This window comes from Anas platyrhynchos, chromosome 3 (genome assembly GCF_047663525.1).
Source record: "Anas platyrhynchos isolate ZD024472 breed Pekin duck chromosome 3, IASCAAS_PekinDuck_T2T, whole genome shotgun sequence".
Lineage (NCBI taxonomy): Eukaryota > Metazoa > Chordata > Aves > Anseriformes > Anatidae > Anas > Anas platyrhynchos.
Window position 1 is genome coordinate 8,588,472 of NC_092589.1, and position 14,484 is coordinate 8,602,955.

The following is a 14,484-nucleotide window of genomic DNA, read 5'->3' on the forward strand; positions in this document are numbered from 1 at the left end:
TCTTAATGAGGCTGCAAAGATGTTTTCCTTCTCTGCCGTGCCATTTCCAATGTTTTACCTTTCCCTGGTGTTTGATTTTTCCCCCCAACATCAGTCATTCATTTACAGCACTGCTGTTGATTTAAATGGGCTTTGGATCAGGCTCCCAGTTACCATTTCCCTTCTGTTTGAATAGGGATTTTCTTTAATCCAGAAGAAGGAAATCAATAATTTGTCATGGCAAACCGATGCTCATTTGGATTCACAATCACGCGGTCGGCTTTTCTGTCATTTTCTCAAGCAGTTGAGGCTAACGGGAGCAGACTCCTGCCCGTGATTTTTGTTTGCCTTTGTTCCCCGGACTGTTTTAAGTTGGGTGCTCGGCCGGGTCCTTTGCGGTTGGCTTCTAGCAACCCCGTGGCCGTGTGGTCGCAAGGTGGCCCTGCCTTCCCCTGCTGGCTGTGTCCCGAGCCCTCCCCAGGGGACCGAGCAAAAGATTCACTTAATGCAGCCAAATCCCCGCCGCCAGCTGCAGAGACAGCCTGGCACACACCTTGCCGTGAGCATCCCCACTCCGTCCCCTCCCTCGGAGCTGTGAAAGCAGCGGGTTATTTTCACAGCACTCCCCTCCCCTGCCACCCCCCGTCCCCGGCTGTCCCACCAAAGCCCCCCGGGCCGGTCCCTGCCTACCTGTGCCCCCCCAAGCCCCACCGCGGGGCACCCCCCTGCGTGCCCACCCCGTGTCCGCGCCCCCGGGGGCTTCCCCCGGGCACCTCCCTGAGCCCCGGCTCCCTTCGGGGCGCCCCCCTGAATAGGGGGGGAACGGAGGGGACTGTGGGGAATCGGGGGGGGGGGAGGCTGTAGAGGACCGGGGGGGTTTCGGGGGACCGGGGGGGCCGGCTCGGCCCCGATTGGCAGCGCGGCGATGTCCCCTCCCGGCGGGTGCCCCCCCTCCAGCCGCCGCGGAGCCGGCAGCGCGCTCCCGCCCCCCGGAGCAGCCCCCGCAGCCCGGCCGCTCCCCGCCTCCCGCTCGGCTTCGCCCCGTTCCCTCCCGGTGGGGTGGTTTGGTGTGTGTGTGTTTTCTTTTTTTTTTTTTTTTTTTTTTTTTTTTTTTCCGTTCCCCCCCCCTCACTCCCCCCCCCCCCCTTTTTCTTCCCGCTTTTCCCCCACCCCCCCGGCTTTCGGCCGCTTCCCCGCCTCGCCCTGCCGGCGCCCTCCCCGCGGCGCGGCGGGCTGCGGGTTAGCTGCGGGGCCATGCCGGCGGGGCCGCCGCTGCTGCTGCTGCGAGGCGCCTTCCTCCTCCTCCTCTTCCTCCTCCTGCTCTTCCTCGGCTCCCCGACCCGGGCTGCTGTCTACACCAACCATTTCTTGGTGGAGCTGCACGCCGGGGGCCAGGCGGAGGCCGAGCGGCTGGCTGCGGAGCACGGCTTCGGCGGGGTGCGCAAGGTAAAAGACCGGGGGGGGGACTCGGCGAGGGTGCGGAGCAGCTGGGGACCGCTCCTGGACCTGCCCGGGGACAGGGAGGGGACGGAGCCCGGCCGCTCCCGGGGTCAGGGGCAGCGGGGACGGAGCCGCTGCACCCGCTCCTCGGGCTGGGAAGCTGGGGTCCCCCCCCGTGCCCCCCGTTAGTTCGCTGCCCTGGGGCTCGCTGCGGGAGCAGCCCCGCCGTGCTCCCAGCCTGCGGGGCCGGGCTCTCCCCCCCCACCCCACCCCCGGCATCTCCTGAGCCCGGCTGGAGCCGTAGCCGCCCCGAGCACCGCCAAGAATTGGAGCTGCATCTCCATGGAGAGCTCGCGTGCCGTGTAAATGGAAGATTTCCTGGGGGGTTGGCACTGAAGTTTGTGAGGCGGGCGGCTTCCTTGTTATCCCTGCTGTTCTCACGGAGAAATAGGGCGTCCCCAAGCCAAGGAAGCCGCTGGGTGTCGAGCTTGATAAGCGCTCGGTGTCTGCCACTAATCAATGCAAGTTGGGAAACTTCGAGTGCTGGTGGAGGCTGTTTGGGCTCCCGAGGAAGCCCCAAGTAGCTGTGGTGACAGGAAGGCTCTGCCCGGCTCCTGTGGAGCCCTGCTGCCCTGCAGACCTCTCCGTGTAGGTAACAAGCAGAGCCCTAAATACTTCAGGGTGCAGCCAGACCTGGGGGGTACAGGGAGAGGTTGGTGGGGTTCCCTGCTCCGGACAATTCCTGGAAGCCTTAATGCCCAACAGCACTCGGCTGGGAGGAGCGTGGAGGGAGAGCAGGCTGTGTGAGCATTGCTGCTGCTGCTTGTTTGGTGCTTTGTGGTGTGTGTGTGTGTGTTGTTGTGTGTTTTTTGTTTTTTTTTTTTCCCTTGGTAGTTATGCAATGAGAGACTGCTCTGACTTCCAAGGAAGTGAATGGGAATTGCATGCTGAACTTGAGTGAGTGATTTAAGCCCTTGATTTAAGTAGATGCCTATATCTCTATCTCAAAGGCATGTGAAGTGAGGCTCGCTCCTTCAGGCTGCCTTGTCTCAACTCCGCTGGGGGCTCATTAGAGAAATGAGGACAAGATCAGCGCTGCTTTGACGGCAGCCAGTTCCTGCTGCTGATAAGATGCCTTTGTTTTGGGCTGACAGCCTTGTCCCAGTAGTGCTGGGGCTGTGCTGCTGCTGCCGCCCTTGGGAAAGGTTCTGTTGTGGGGATTAGGTCTTGTTACATGAAACTTAGACGTGGCTCTTTGGTTGATGCTTTTCCCTTCTTATTACCCTCTGTCAGCACTCCCTGGTATCCTGGGGATATCAGTCTGATAGGGCCTCGGGAGGAGAGGAGAGTACCTTGCTGCAGAGCTGAATTTCTTCTTACTTTTTCTAGATGCTTAGAAATGATCCCATGACCCATGCGGGGAGGAGACCAGGGTTTTGTAGGATGAAGAAGTGCTGCTTCCGGGCTGTGACAGTCCTCTCCCCTCCGCCGTGCCCTCCCCAAGGCTCCTTGAGCATGTTAGGCGGCATACACTTCCTCACGGAAATCAATCTTGGAGCTTGTCCCAGCGAGAGCTGAAGGGAAGTCCCTTGGGTGTGTGGGAGGAGAGTACCTGCTGCCCAGTGTGTGCCTCGGGGGGGTGTGGGGGGGGGCCCTGTTCCTGCCCTGGGTGTCTGTAGGAGCGAAGCCAGGCAGAGCTGTGGCATGATCTGCGTGAGCTGCAGCGGGGCAGGGGAGGTTGTGGCTCCTGTACTGTGCACATGCTGTCCCAAGAGGTTTCCAGCTTACATCATCCCAGTCCCTGAAAAGCTCGAAAGCCTCCTACCCCGCCCCCACAAGTGTGAGAGAAAATAGCACCCTACTATCTGCAAGGCAGCAATTTTAGGGAACAGGAAGAGTTCGTGGGGTTTAGCACTCAGCTGGCTGTGTCAGAGCATAATCCATTAGAGCCTGATAGCAATCTGCAAGGGAAGTGGGTAACAGGGGTTGGGAGGCAATAGTCGGGCGTCAATAAAAGCTTGTGCCATCTACTCCAGTGTTTCTTCGGTACTGAAGAGCCTCCTGATCTGTTTTGCTGTCATCAGGCTTGTCTGGCCTCTCAGCTTACAGTCTGCAGACTCAGCTTTCATGCGGTACTGACAGCGCGAGAAGTTGACCGTGGACACACACGCATATGGAAGCAGAGCTGTTAGTGGCACCCTCTGGGGAAGGACCATGTGTAGACAGATACACTGCCTGTGTTTTCTGAAAATACCAGGAACCAAATTACAGAATCACAGAATTTCTAGGTTGGAAGAGACCTCAAGATCATCGAGTCCAACCTCTGACCTAACACTAACAGTCCCCACTAAACCATATCCCTAAGCTCTACATCTAAACGTCTTTTAAAGACTTCCAGGGATGGTGACTCCACCACTTCTCTGGGCAGCCTGTTCCAGTGCCTAACAACCCTTTCAGTAAAGAAGTTCTTCCTAAGATCCAACCTAAACCTCCCCTGGCACAACTTTAGCCCATTCCCCCTCGTCCTGTCACCAGGCACGTGGGAGAACAGGCCAACCCCCACCTCTCTACAGCCTCCTTTAATGTACTTATACAGAGCAATAAGGTCGCCCCTGAGCCTCCTCTTCTCCAGGCTGAACAAGCCCAGCTCCCTCAGCCGCTCCTTGTAGGACTTGTTCTCCAGGCCCCTCACCAGCTTCGTCGCCCTTCTCTGGACCCGCTCAAGCACCTCGATGTCCTTCTTGTAGCGAGGGGCCCAAAACTGAACGCAGCACTCGAGGTGTGGCCTCACCAGAGCCGAGTACAGGGGGACGATCACCTCCCTAGCCCTGCTGGTCACAGTGTTTCTGATCCAAGCCAGGATGCCGTTGGCCTTCTTGGCCACCTGAGCACACTGCTGGCTCATATTCAGCCGACTGTCCACCATCACTCCCAGGTCCTTCTCTGCCTGGCAGCTCTCCAACCACTCCTCTCCCAGCCTGTAGCTCTGCTTGGGGTTATTGCGCCCCAGGTGCAGGACCCGGCACTTGGCCTTGTTGAACTTCATGCAGTTGACCTCAGCCCATCGGTGCAGCCTATCCAGATCCTCCTGCAGAGCTTTCCTACCCTCGAGCAGATCGACACACGCGCCTAGCTTGGTGTCATCTGCAAACTTACTGAGGATGCACTCAATGCCCTCATCCAGATCATTGATGAAGATGTTAAAGAGGACCGGCCCCAGCACCGAGCCCTGGGGAACGCCACTAGTGACTGGCCTCCAACTGGACTTGACTCCATTTACCACAACTCTTTTGTCCCTGCACAGCCTTGCAACATCCTTATAGTCCTCCCTAGTGGCCTGCCCACTTTTCCAAAGATTATAAACCCTCTTTTTTCTCCTAAGATCAAGCCACAATTCTCTGTTGAGCCAGGCTGGTCTTCTTCCCCGCCAGCTCGTCTTTGGGCACGTGGGGACAGACCGTTCCTGCGCCATTAAGATTTCCCTCTTGAAGAGCGCCCAGCCTTCCTGGACTCCTCTGCCCTTCAGAACCGCCTCCCAAGGGACTCCACCAACTAGTGTCCTGAGCAGCTCAAAGTCAGCCCTCCGGAAGTTCAATACAACGGTTTTACTGGTCCCCTTCCTGGCCTCGCCAAGAATAGAGAACTCCACCATTTTGTGGTCACTCTGCCCAAGACAGCTCCCGACAATCACATCCTCCACCAGTCCTTCTCTGTTTGTGAAGAGAAGGTCTAGCAGGGCACCACCCCTGGTAGGTTCACTAACCAGCTGCGTCAGGAAGCTATCTTCCACTCTCTCCAGAAACCTCCTAGACTGCTTTCTCTGGGCTGTGTTGTGCTTCCAGGATATGTCAGGGAAGTTGAAGTCCCCCACGAGTACAAGCGCTGAAGATTTTGCAACTTCTGTCAGCTGCCTGTAGAACACCTCATCCGTCTCCTCATCCTGGTTCGGCAGTCTATAACAGACCCCGACCAGGACACTAGCCTTGTTGTCCCTGCCGATCCTAACCCAAAGGGACTCGACCTTGTCATTCCCAGCCTCGAGTTCTACAACATCGAAAGACTCTCTAATATAGAGAGCCACACCGCCACCCCTTCTGTGCTGCCTGTCCCTTCTGAAGAGCTTATAGCCAGGCATTGCAGAACTGCAGTTATGAGAGTGGTCCCACCACGTCTCCGTGATGGCAACCAAGTCGTAGCCTGCCCGCTGCACGATGGCTTCCAGCTCCTCCTGTTTGTTACCCGTGCTGAGTGCATTGGTGTAGATGCACTTCAGCTGGGCCATTACCTTATCCCCCGGCCTTGCTATTGTTCCCCCTGGCACAGCTCCAAAACTGCAAGGAGAAGTGATGCTTTGCATGCTTCAACCACACGCGTAGTTTGGGTGATACACTGAATTAGTTACCTAAAGCCAATCCAGTTACCCGTGCCCATGGTGGAGAAGAGCTGTAACTATCGCTGTTGTTTCAGTGCGGGTACTTTCCCAGCAGGGGCACAAGGGCAGTCTGAGCTCTTGTCTGGGTGGATTTAAGATGTGGATGAGAGGGACTGCTTTTGTACTTGTGATGTATCATAGGTGTGTTTTAACATGACCTCATGGGAGCTGATTTCTGAATTACACATTTTTAGTGCACATGGCTTTGCCTGATAACAAACAAGCAGCACAAGTACATATTGCAGCTACTTATTAACATGATTTCTGCAGAAATGCGAGGGGAAACGTTGCCTTGAAGATTAATGTTATGAACTGCGCAATGCGCTCTCTAATTGATTCCTTGGCCGAGTTTCCTACTGTCGTTCTAAAACCACCATAAGATTTCAGGTGGGCTAAAATGTGGGCTTTAAATTCAGCACCTGTTGAACCGATTAAAAGGGGCTCAGTGCTCATGTAAACAGGTGTCTGCATTTAGATCTACAACCCTACCATGAGACACAGTCTCAAAAACACTGGCCAATTTTTCTTTAACCTTCCTTGAATTAATCCCCAGTAGAGGCTTCTATAACTCTAAATGTGCTATTTGATTTTTTTAACGTTTGCAGTTTTTTAATCAATTTGTACATGCCAATGTTAATTCTCTCTATTCCTTGTGAAACTAATACAGTGATAAAGCATGTTCTTTAACATGGTTAGTCTTACCATATTCAAGCAGTCAGGAGGCAGCCTCCTAGCTACATCATCTTAAATAGTGAGAAATAGGAAAGGAACAACTTTTTTTTTCTTTCTATTTTCCTTCTGGCACAGTTGCCACCAGAAGACATTTCTTAATGCAGGCTGAAAAAAAAGGCCCTTTTTGATCTTGCCTTGCCATTCTAAATTCGTTTCTACCAAGGGGAGTTGGATGAAGCGTTTGGAAAGGTCTCATAACTGCGATCAGAGTTTAGACATCTCTTTCCCTTTCAGCAGCAACACTGAGGCTGATACAATTGCCAATGTAGCTAAATGTTCCCCTTCTGGTAGCACTGAGGTGAAGGATTTTAAAAGGCTGGTGTTCAGTGGCCTTAGATTTTACAATGAAGACCAAACTTGGATTTCAAAACATAAGGAATCCTATGTGCCCTAAATTTCGTCTATTTTTTTTATCCCTTGATATATTTATCACCTGGTTACCTCTCCCTCTAAATATTGCAAAAAACAGGTAACTCTTGCCACCGTGACTTTTCTGCTAGCCATTTTTGCTTAGGAGGCTGCTGGTTAAGGACCAAGCTTTCTGGAACTGGCCATGAATTTCTGGATGAAAGACCATGAGCTTGGGTGGTTTTACATTGCATAAACACAGATTTACTGAAAGCAAGACCTAACATGAGCCAAATTTCTTGCTTTGCTAGCCTCTGTCTTCTGCATCTAATGTGGAAACAGACAGTGCAGCAGTGGGGCATCCCATCCAAAGAGGATGAGAGCCCAGCCTCCCACATGGGCCCTCTGGAGCCTGAGGACTCGAGGTCAAGCCTCAGACTGCAGCGTTTCTGTGCGCTAACACGTGTTTAATAATGAATTAGCTTTGTATCTTCTGCTGGCCTAGAGGAAAAGATGTTTGTTCACACAAAGGGATTCTTCATTATAGCAACAGAAAAACCTTTTAAGAAATGGAAGGTACAATGTAAATTTTGTAAGGAAACCAAAAGCTTTAATTTCCTAGGAGTGTTGCAATTTTATGTAACTAAGATAAGAAAAAGTAAATTTATGCAAATGCTAACAGTGTGCTGCTGAGATTCCAATAGGTCTCCTCACCATAAAGAGAATGCTCCAGTTTCCAAGAGAGTCTCTGAGCTGATGTGTTCAAATTAAGAGGAAGAAGCAATTAACTACTAGGAAAAGTTTGATCCTGCTGTGGTAAGGCACGCTGCTGGGGGATGATGGATTCTCCCTTTTCCAGAAAAACCCTGGCAGGCAGGAGCTGAGGAACTGCAGAGAGAGCAGCTGGGTTTGGAGGATCCTTGTGGGTTCCTCACATGTGGAGTGCAGACAGTGTGTCAGTGGGCCCTGGCTGTTACACCTGAGAGCAGTGCTTGTGGAGTTAAGTCAGAGTTATGTTGTGACAGTAGAGAGATTGCTTCAAATGTGGAAATAATGTATTCCCCTCAAATTCATGCTTTTTTTTTTTTTTTTTCTCTGTTATTTTGCATTCTGCCTTGGGTGCAGAAACAGCCCCAGGAGCAAGCACTTCAGCTGGCTAAATAAAAAAAAATCCCACGTTACTTAAATGTACTCGCTTATGCATGTGGAAGATGTAAGCTCTCAACACGAAGAATGTAAAACGCACACTCAAGTACATCCCCAAGCCAGTACCTGTCGAGCTCCTCCTCTAGCAGGACCCAAACCAATTCCTTGTTGGTGCTGAGCCTTCTGTATGAGGTTTAAAATAATTACCTTGTCAGCTTCTCATAGCATTTATTCCGACTGTAAAACAAGAAGGTCAGACTCTCCTGCTACTGGTCCCTGCTGTAATTGCTCTATTACTGTTTTGAATACGCGGAACAATTCTGTTCCTTGGCAAAACACGCACGTTAAACCTTACCTTTACAGATAAGTTTGTTTTGTAAAACTGAGCTACAGCTCGGTAAACACAAAGATACAAAATTGCAGCTGTTTATAAAGCTGCCTGCATTTATAATTTTATTTATTCCATATTGCCTGAACTCATTGGCAAGATTGCACATGTGGTAGAGACCCAGGAAATGTGCTGCTAGTAATTCTTTTTTCGCTTGTTTTCTTTGTGCTGCAGCCCAACTGGGGACGTGTGGTTATTTGTTTTCATTTAAATTACATTTAGTTTTGCCAGTGTCAAGGAGAAAAATAGAAAGAGAAAACATACGAAGAAGCGAATGTTGTGATCCCAACAGCAGAGCAGCGTGGTGCGTGCCAGCCTGTGGCCTAGCCTGAGCATTGCCCAATGAAAGCTGCTTGTGGTGTGCTGTGGAGGTACCAGGGCAGCTTTTGGCCATGACATGCAACTCAGGGTGTGAGGGCCTTATGCTGCTGAGGAGCATCAGGGCTTAAAGCTTGGATGCTGGTGGTGCCTCCTGCCTCATGGAAGGGAGAGCAGGCTCCTGCTGGAGCTGCCTGCACACTAGACCAGAGCCAGCGCATTCAGGTTGGCACAGCACCGCGGGACCCAGAGACCCCCCAGCTCGTTTCCTACAGTTCCTTCTCTAGGGAGTACCTGTGATGAGGAGGAGCAACCAGCAGAGCAGCCATAAGGAGTTCTTTCTTGCAATTTCATGGCAGGAAACAGGCTGTTGCCCTCCAGTGCTTCTCCTCACAGTGGTGAAGCTCCTTTTCCTAGTTTTGGGAAATCCCTTTAAAGTGTCACATGCAACGATGTCAGCTCCCTGTTATTTCTCTCCTCCATGATGGCATGAGGAGGTTTGTGCCACACGAGTAGGTTCAGGTTTTGCACCAGGACAGACAGATTTAGCATATGGGAAATGGATCTCTTGTTTTGTTTCCTTTGCTTCGGGTCTGCCACTTCCTTAGCTATTTCTGACCCATGCTGTGGAATGTATAGTTGAGTGGGATTTTCATGTTACCGACAGATAAACAATGAGTACTAGAATGGTGTCACTGGCTGTGACTACACCACCCTGCTGTCAGCCTAGCATCTCCTACTTCTGTCCAGGTAGCTCATTAGCAGGTGACTCCCAGGCTGTCTCTGGTTGTTCCATCACATAGGTATATTGGCTGCCTGCACACGTTTAACTTTAGGACCTCGTATGCTGTGGGTCTGCCTAGGACTCTGCTTGATGCTGGCATTCCTCTGGGCAGGGTCTCCAGGTGTTGAGAGCAGCCTGGTGGCCATTTCTAAGAGGTGATAAGGATATCAGTTCCTATTGCCTGCACCAAAGCCAAATTTGTCCCCAGCCCTGAGGCTTCAGGGCTGCTCAACAAAAGGATAACTGCTTTTGCAATAGTAAGCTGTCTCAGAGGGTTGTTTTTTGGGATCAGGCCAGACGGACAGATCTTATTGCTGTGTGACAGCCAGAACCAGATGGTTTAGGTTACTCTGCATGAGGTAGAGCATTATGTTTCTAGCTTGGGCGTTCAAATCCAGATCAAATCCCTAGACCAAAATAAATACATTGTCAATTCTCTCCCAGCTCAAAGTGCTTCCATCTGAGTACCTGAAGCATCCTTGGCATCTCTTTATCATCAGGCAAATGGTCCTAGAGGCTGACTGTGCTGCTAGGCTGGGTTCTTGCAGAAAGCACTGAGGTGAACTGTGGGATTCCCAATGTTATTGCAAGTTACCTGTACCCTCATCCATCTTTAGAATTATTCCAATTAAAATTAATCTGTGCAACTCAAGTTCCAAATGCTTGTTGTGAAGCACTTCACAAGAAGTTGCAGAAATGCATGGAGAATTTATTTGGTAGATAGTTTCAGTTAGTGAGCCCAGAGAAGTGAGCGTGTTCATGGAAAATTCTGTGAGCTGGAAATCAAGCCAAACCGATAAAAATGAGTGATAAATTCAATCAGTTCTTATTAAAATATTATACCTAGGAAATCCTCTTGTGCAGGTCAGCCTGTAGGACGGGTGGCTAGTTTCCATGCGAGCTGCAGTGACTGACCCTGCTGTGGTGTGTGGACCTGAAGTCTACCTTGGTCACGCGGTGCTGTCCTAGTCATCAGAAAGCGCTGTTCATCTTTCTTTTCATTTCAACTTTTTCAAATAATTAAATGGGTCAGGTCTCTACAGGACGCTGGCTATGCAGTGGCTATAAATATTGCCATGAGCAGCGCGGTGCTTCCATCTATCACTGGCCTCTGGTGGGAGGAAGCCGAACTGCTCGGCTATTTGTCAGGAGGGGATTTCTCCAAGCAACCCGAAGTCATCTGCTGTCTTGTTGCTCTTGCTGTGAATCGATGAGAGCTCTGTGTTTAACTCTTGTAAGTTCATTGGGAAAGCTAACCCTCCACCACTGAAATGGAGCTTTTATGTCAGCTCAGAGCTCCTGGGCTGTGCTTTGGGATGCAGTGAGCTGTCCAAGGGAGAGCTGAATTTGTTACTGTGCGAAATTCAGTATGGCCACCTCAGGCAGTTTATCAGGCAGCATGAAATCCACCTAGGACATTGAGTTGCTCAAAAGGCAAAGTTGACTGAGCTCTGGCTGTGTTTGGCAAGTTCTGTGAGCACGTACCTGAAAAGGGACCATATGCACACAGGGATTATAAACTAAACTAGGTGGTGGTGGTCCTAGTTTGCTCACTCACGAAATGAACTGGGATGTAATGTTCTTTGTCATGTATTATCTACCTTCTCAAACAACACTTCTGTGTAAATGTTATGTTCTTAACTACTTTGTCCACAGAAAGCAAATGGAAAGAGTGACCTCAGTGTTTGCATCAAACCAGTCAGCAAAAGCACGTTCCTGATACTCCTGACTGAACTGGGCTATTTGCTTACCTGCTGAGTAAAAGGGTAACGTGCCAGACCTGCTTTCTCCTAGAGCAAACAACCACGTTGTGAAAACTAAAGCCCAACAACTATATATTTACTTATTATTAAGTAGAGAAACTTGAACTCTATTAGAAGCATATTTGGTATCAAACTGGGGCTGAACAGGTGAATATTTTAGATGGGTAGTAAAATAAAAAAGGAGGGGGGATATAGGCTCCCCTGTCCTGATGGCAGAGGATCCTCCTTTCTGCCTGTCCATGTTGTATGAAACACGGGTGAAATTAACTGGTGTGTCTGAAATCAGCTGTACAGCTGATTGCTGCCTTTGTCACTTACTGAGCAAGGCCAAGTGCAGCAGAAGTTTCTGCTTGAGGCTTTTAGCTACAGCCAAGATGTGGTGAATTCACTGTAACCTTAACCAGTCCCCACAGGGACCTTGTGCTTCCCTGTGTCAATTAATTTTAGAAATGTGTGTTGAGGAAATCTAGCCATTTACAAGTTGCTCTGAGCCAGTCGTAACACATTCGTCAATTCTGAATTTGGGTGAAGTATGACAAATAGGAACCTGAACGTGTTTGCAGGTTTGAAAAAATCACTTGTTAACATCGGTGGAATGATGGTTGGGGGTCTGGGCATCATCTGATATTTGATCTTCACACTGAAACCATTCCATTTCTCATACAACTTAAATACAGTTCAGAATAAAGTCCAGACAGAACAGATATGGATGTTTTTCTCTCTTCCTTCTGATGGGATTAAGTCGCTCAATTTCCTTCTGTAAAAATCCCCTTTCTTCCCTTTGAACTGAACATTGAGCATATTTTATTCACATTAAAAATATCGTACCTCAGTAGAGAAGCCGATATTCCAGACTCTAAAAGCTGAAACACGCTAAGTAATTAATTAAAAACCTATATTTGCCTTGCCTGGCTGATGTAATAAAGAATGATAACGTGTCAGCACATGCTGGATTGACCACAATTTCTGCCGGCAATAAACTTTTGTCATTTGTCAATTGGCAATAACGAAGCTCATTGCACAGCTGCCTGAAAGGTCAGGGAGGTAGGTCCTGGGAGGAAGGGGAAGAGGTGGTGGTGCTCTTTTCCTTCTTTTCTCATCGGTACCACTAACTTCAGGGCAGGTTTGGTTCTTCCTTTATGCACCATCTAATGCAGAGCTCTTGAACCCGCTGAAAGCAGCAAGTTGCGAAGTGATGACCGTGCTGTGGTGTGCTGGAGCTGAGGTGAGCTGTGTCCAGCTCACAATGGTGTGAGGAACGGTACAACTCATGTCTAATGGGGTCTTCAGCCAGCAGGGATTAATTACCGTGACTTTCCACTAATGTAGTCAAGAACTACAAAAACAAGGAAAACAGCAGTGCCCTCAGATTCCTGTTTTCCTTGGCACCATTGAAAACGTTTTTCTTAAAGCTTCCTTGAACTGCTCTTTTCAAGCCTATTACCTTAATGTCTTTTTTAAAAACAACAACAAAAACCAGCATGCCCTCCTGTACTTTAATGTGACAGTTTTATTTCTGCTTTTTGTCCATCAGCTTCTCTCCCATAAACCATATATTTTTCTCCAGGAATTGATTGTTTCTCTGGGAACTGGGAGGTGTCTTCAGTGTGGTCTAACAACAGAAACCTCCCTGCGAAGCACTTTCTATCAATTGGCTACTGTTTGGCAGCCTAGCATTAAACAGACATGGAGAAAAAAGAAAAGAATAAAGGGCTTGTATAGAAAGAGCTACAAATCTTCCTTAAGTGTTGGGAAGGACTAGCATCTTTGCATTAGTGCAATTCACCTTTTCTGTGCTTTCTTGAGTTGTTCTTGTCAGTAACCAACTAATTTTGGCCTGAGCAGCTTTTGTAGGACTACTTCATTAGAGTTTGAGTTCATGACTTTGCTTTTAGGTGTTACGTTAGCTGAGCACTTGCACACATTTATCCTACACTCTTTGCTACATGGACATAGATTAAAAAATGATGCTGAAGTGCTTTGCTGAAATTCAGGGTGTCTGTGAGTAGCCATGTCTTGTCCCTTCTCCATCTCTGAGATGTAAGTATCAGTAATTTTCAGCAGGGGCACACTCTATCTTGGTGCTGTGTTTCAGAAATAACAAACTTCTATTGCATGGTTTTATGTCAGTGATCTTAGAGCTGATCTTGCACCAGGTCCCAGTGTGACAAGAGTAGTCAGTCTTTTTGGCTATGTGCTAAAAAGGACAGAGCTACATTGTAGATCAGGAAGGAGGCAAAACAACCTTTGCTAGTAGTGCTAATTGCTGTCAGCAGTATTGGACCAGCTTTGTTAGAAATAAACCATGGTAACTTAAATTTGCAGACTGTAACTAAGTCAAGTTATTTATTATAACATGACTTTTCCCTAAGGCAGTTGTGCTGATATGAAGAAGAGATTTCCAACATGTATTATTTAAAGATATTAAAATATTAACTAAGTACCTGTTGCCAAAGAGGCACCCGATACATACGTTTAGACATGCCCATTAGTATACATGGACAATGGCACTTGGTGTTTTATAGTTCCAGTAGTGCTGTGCAAACATTAATGAAATGAATCCCATCAATAAATAAGATAAGTAGACAAGTACTTATTAGACGATACCATTTGACATGCAACTGAAACAAGACAATTACAGCTGTAATTGCCTGAAATTCTACTAAAAATAGTAGAAACGGGTTGCCCAGCATCTCAGAGGCACAGATTCTCAGAAGACTGGCCAGGGCTGAGCTGCAAGGAGCTGAAAACTCATGTCCTGGGTGTCTTAGCACTGGCTCTGTCTTGCAGCAGATTGCCACCATCAGAAGCAACATTGTAAAAGGAAGAAGCAAATTAAAATCTTGCAGATAGAATGATCTTGGTGTGAAGGATATTTGGGGTGTGAAAGCTTTCACAAAACACTACTGTCTTGGTCGGTGCTTTGAAAACACAGAAGAGCCTTGAAAGAATGCTAGGATATCCAGAGGCACTACCCCATTGCTCCAAATAGGAAACAAGTGTGAACAGTAAAAATTTTGTTGGCCTGTGGTCATAAAACATAGTGCCTGGACTTGCCTGAGGTGCTCCTCTTTTCACAAGACATATGAGGGCATAATGATTGCCAGGCCTTCATTTAAGCCTTTCCACCCAACAGTAACAATCGGCAGCTCCC

The 14,484-nt window shown here is 49.0% G+C and overlaps 1 protein-coding gene across 1 annotated transcript in view; it reads left to right on the top strand.

Moving 5' to 3' along the window:
- Positions 1-1,138: 1,138 nt before the first annotated feature.
- Positions 1,139-14,484, top strand: part of PCSK2 (proprotein convertase subtilisin/kexin type 2) — a 102,126-nt gene continuing 88,780 nt past the window's right edge. Inside the window, exon 1 of the mRNA XM_038176923.2 lies at positions 1,139-1,425. Coding sequence (XP_038032851.1) covers positions 1,234-1,425 — 192 coding nt within the window. The 5' untranslated portion in view covers positions 1,139-1,233. The remainder of the gene's footprint in view (positions 1,426-14,484) is intronic.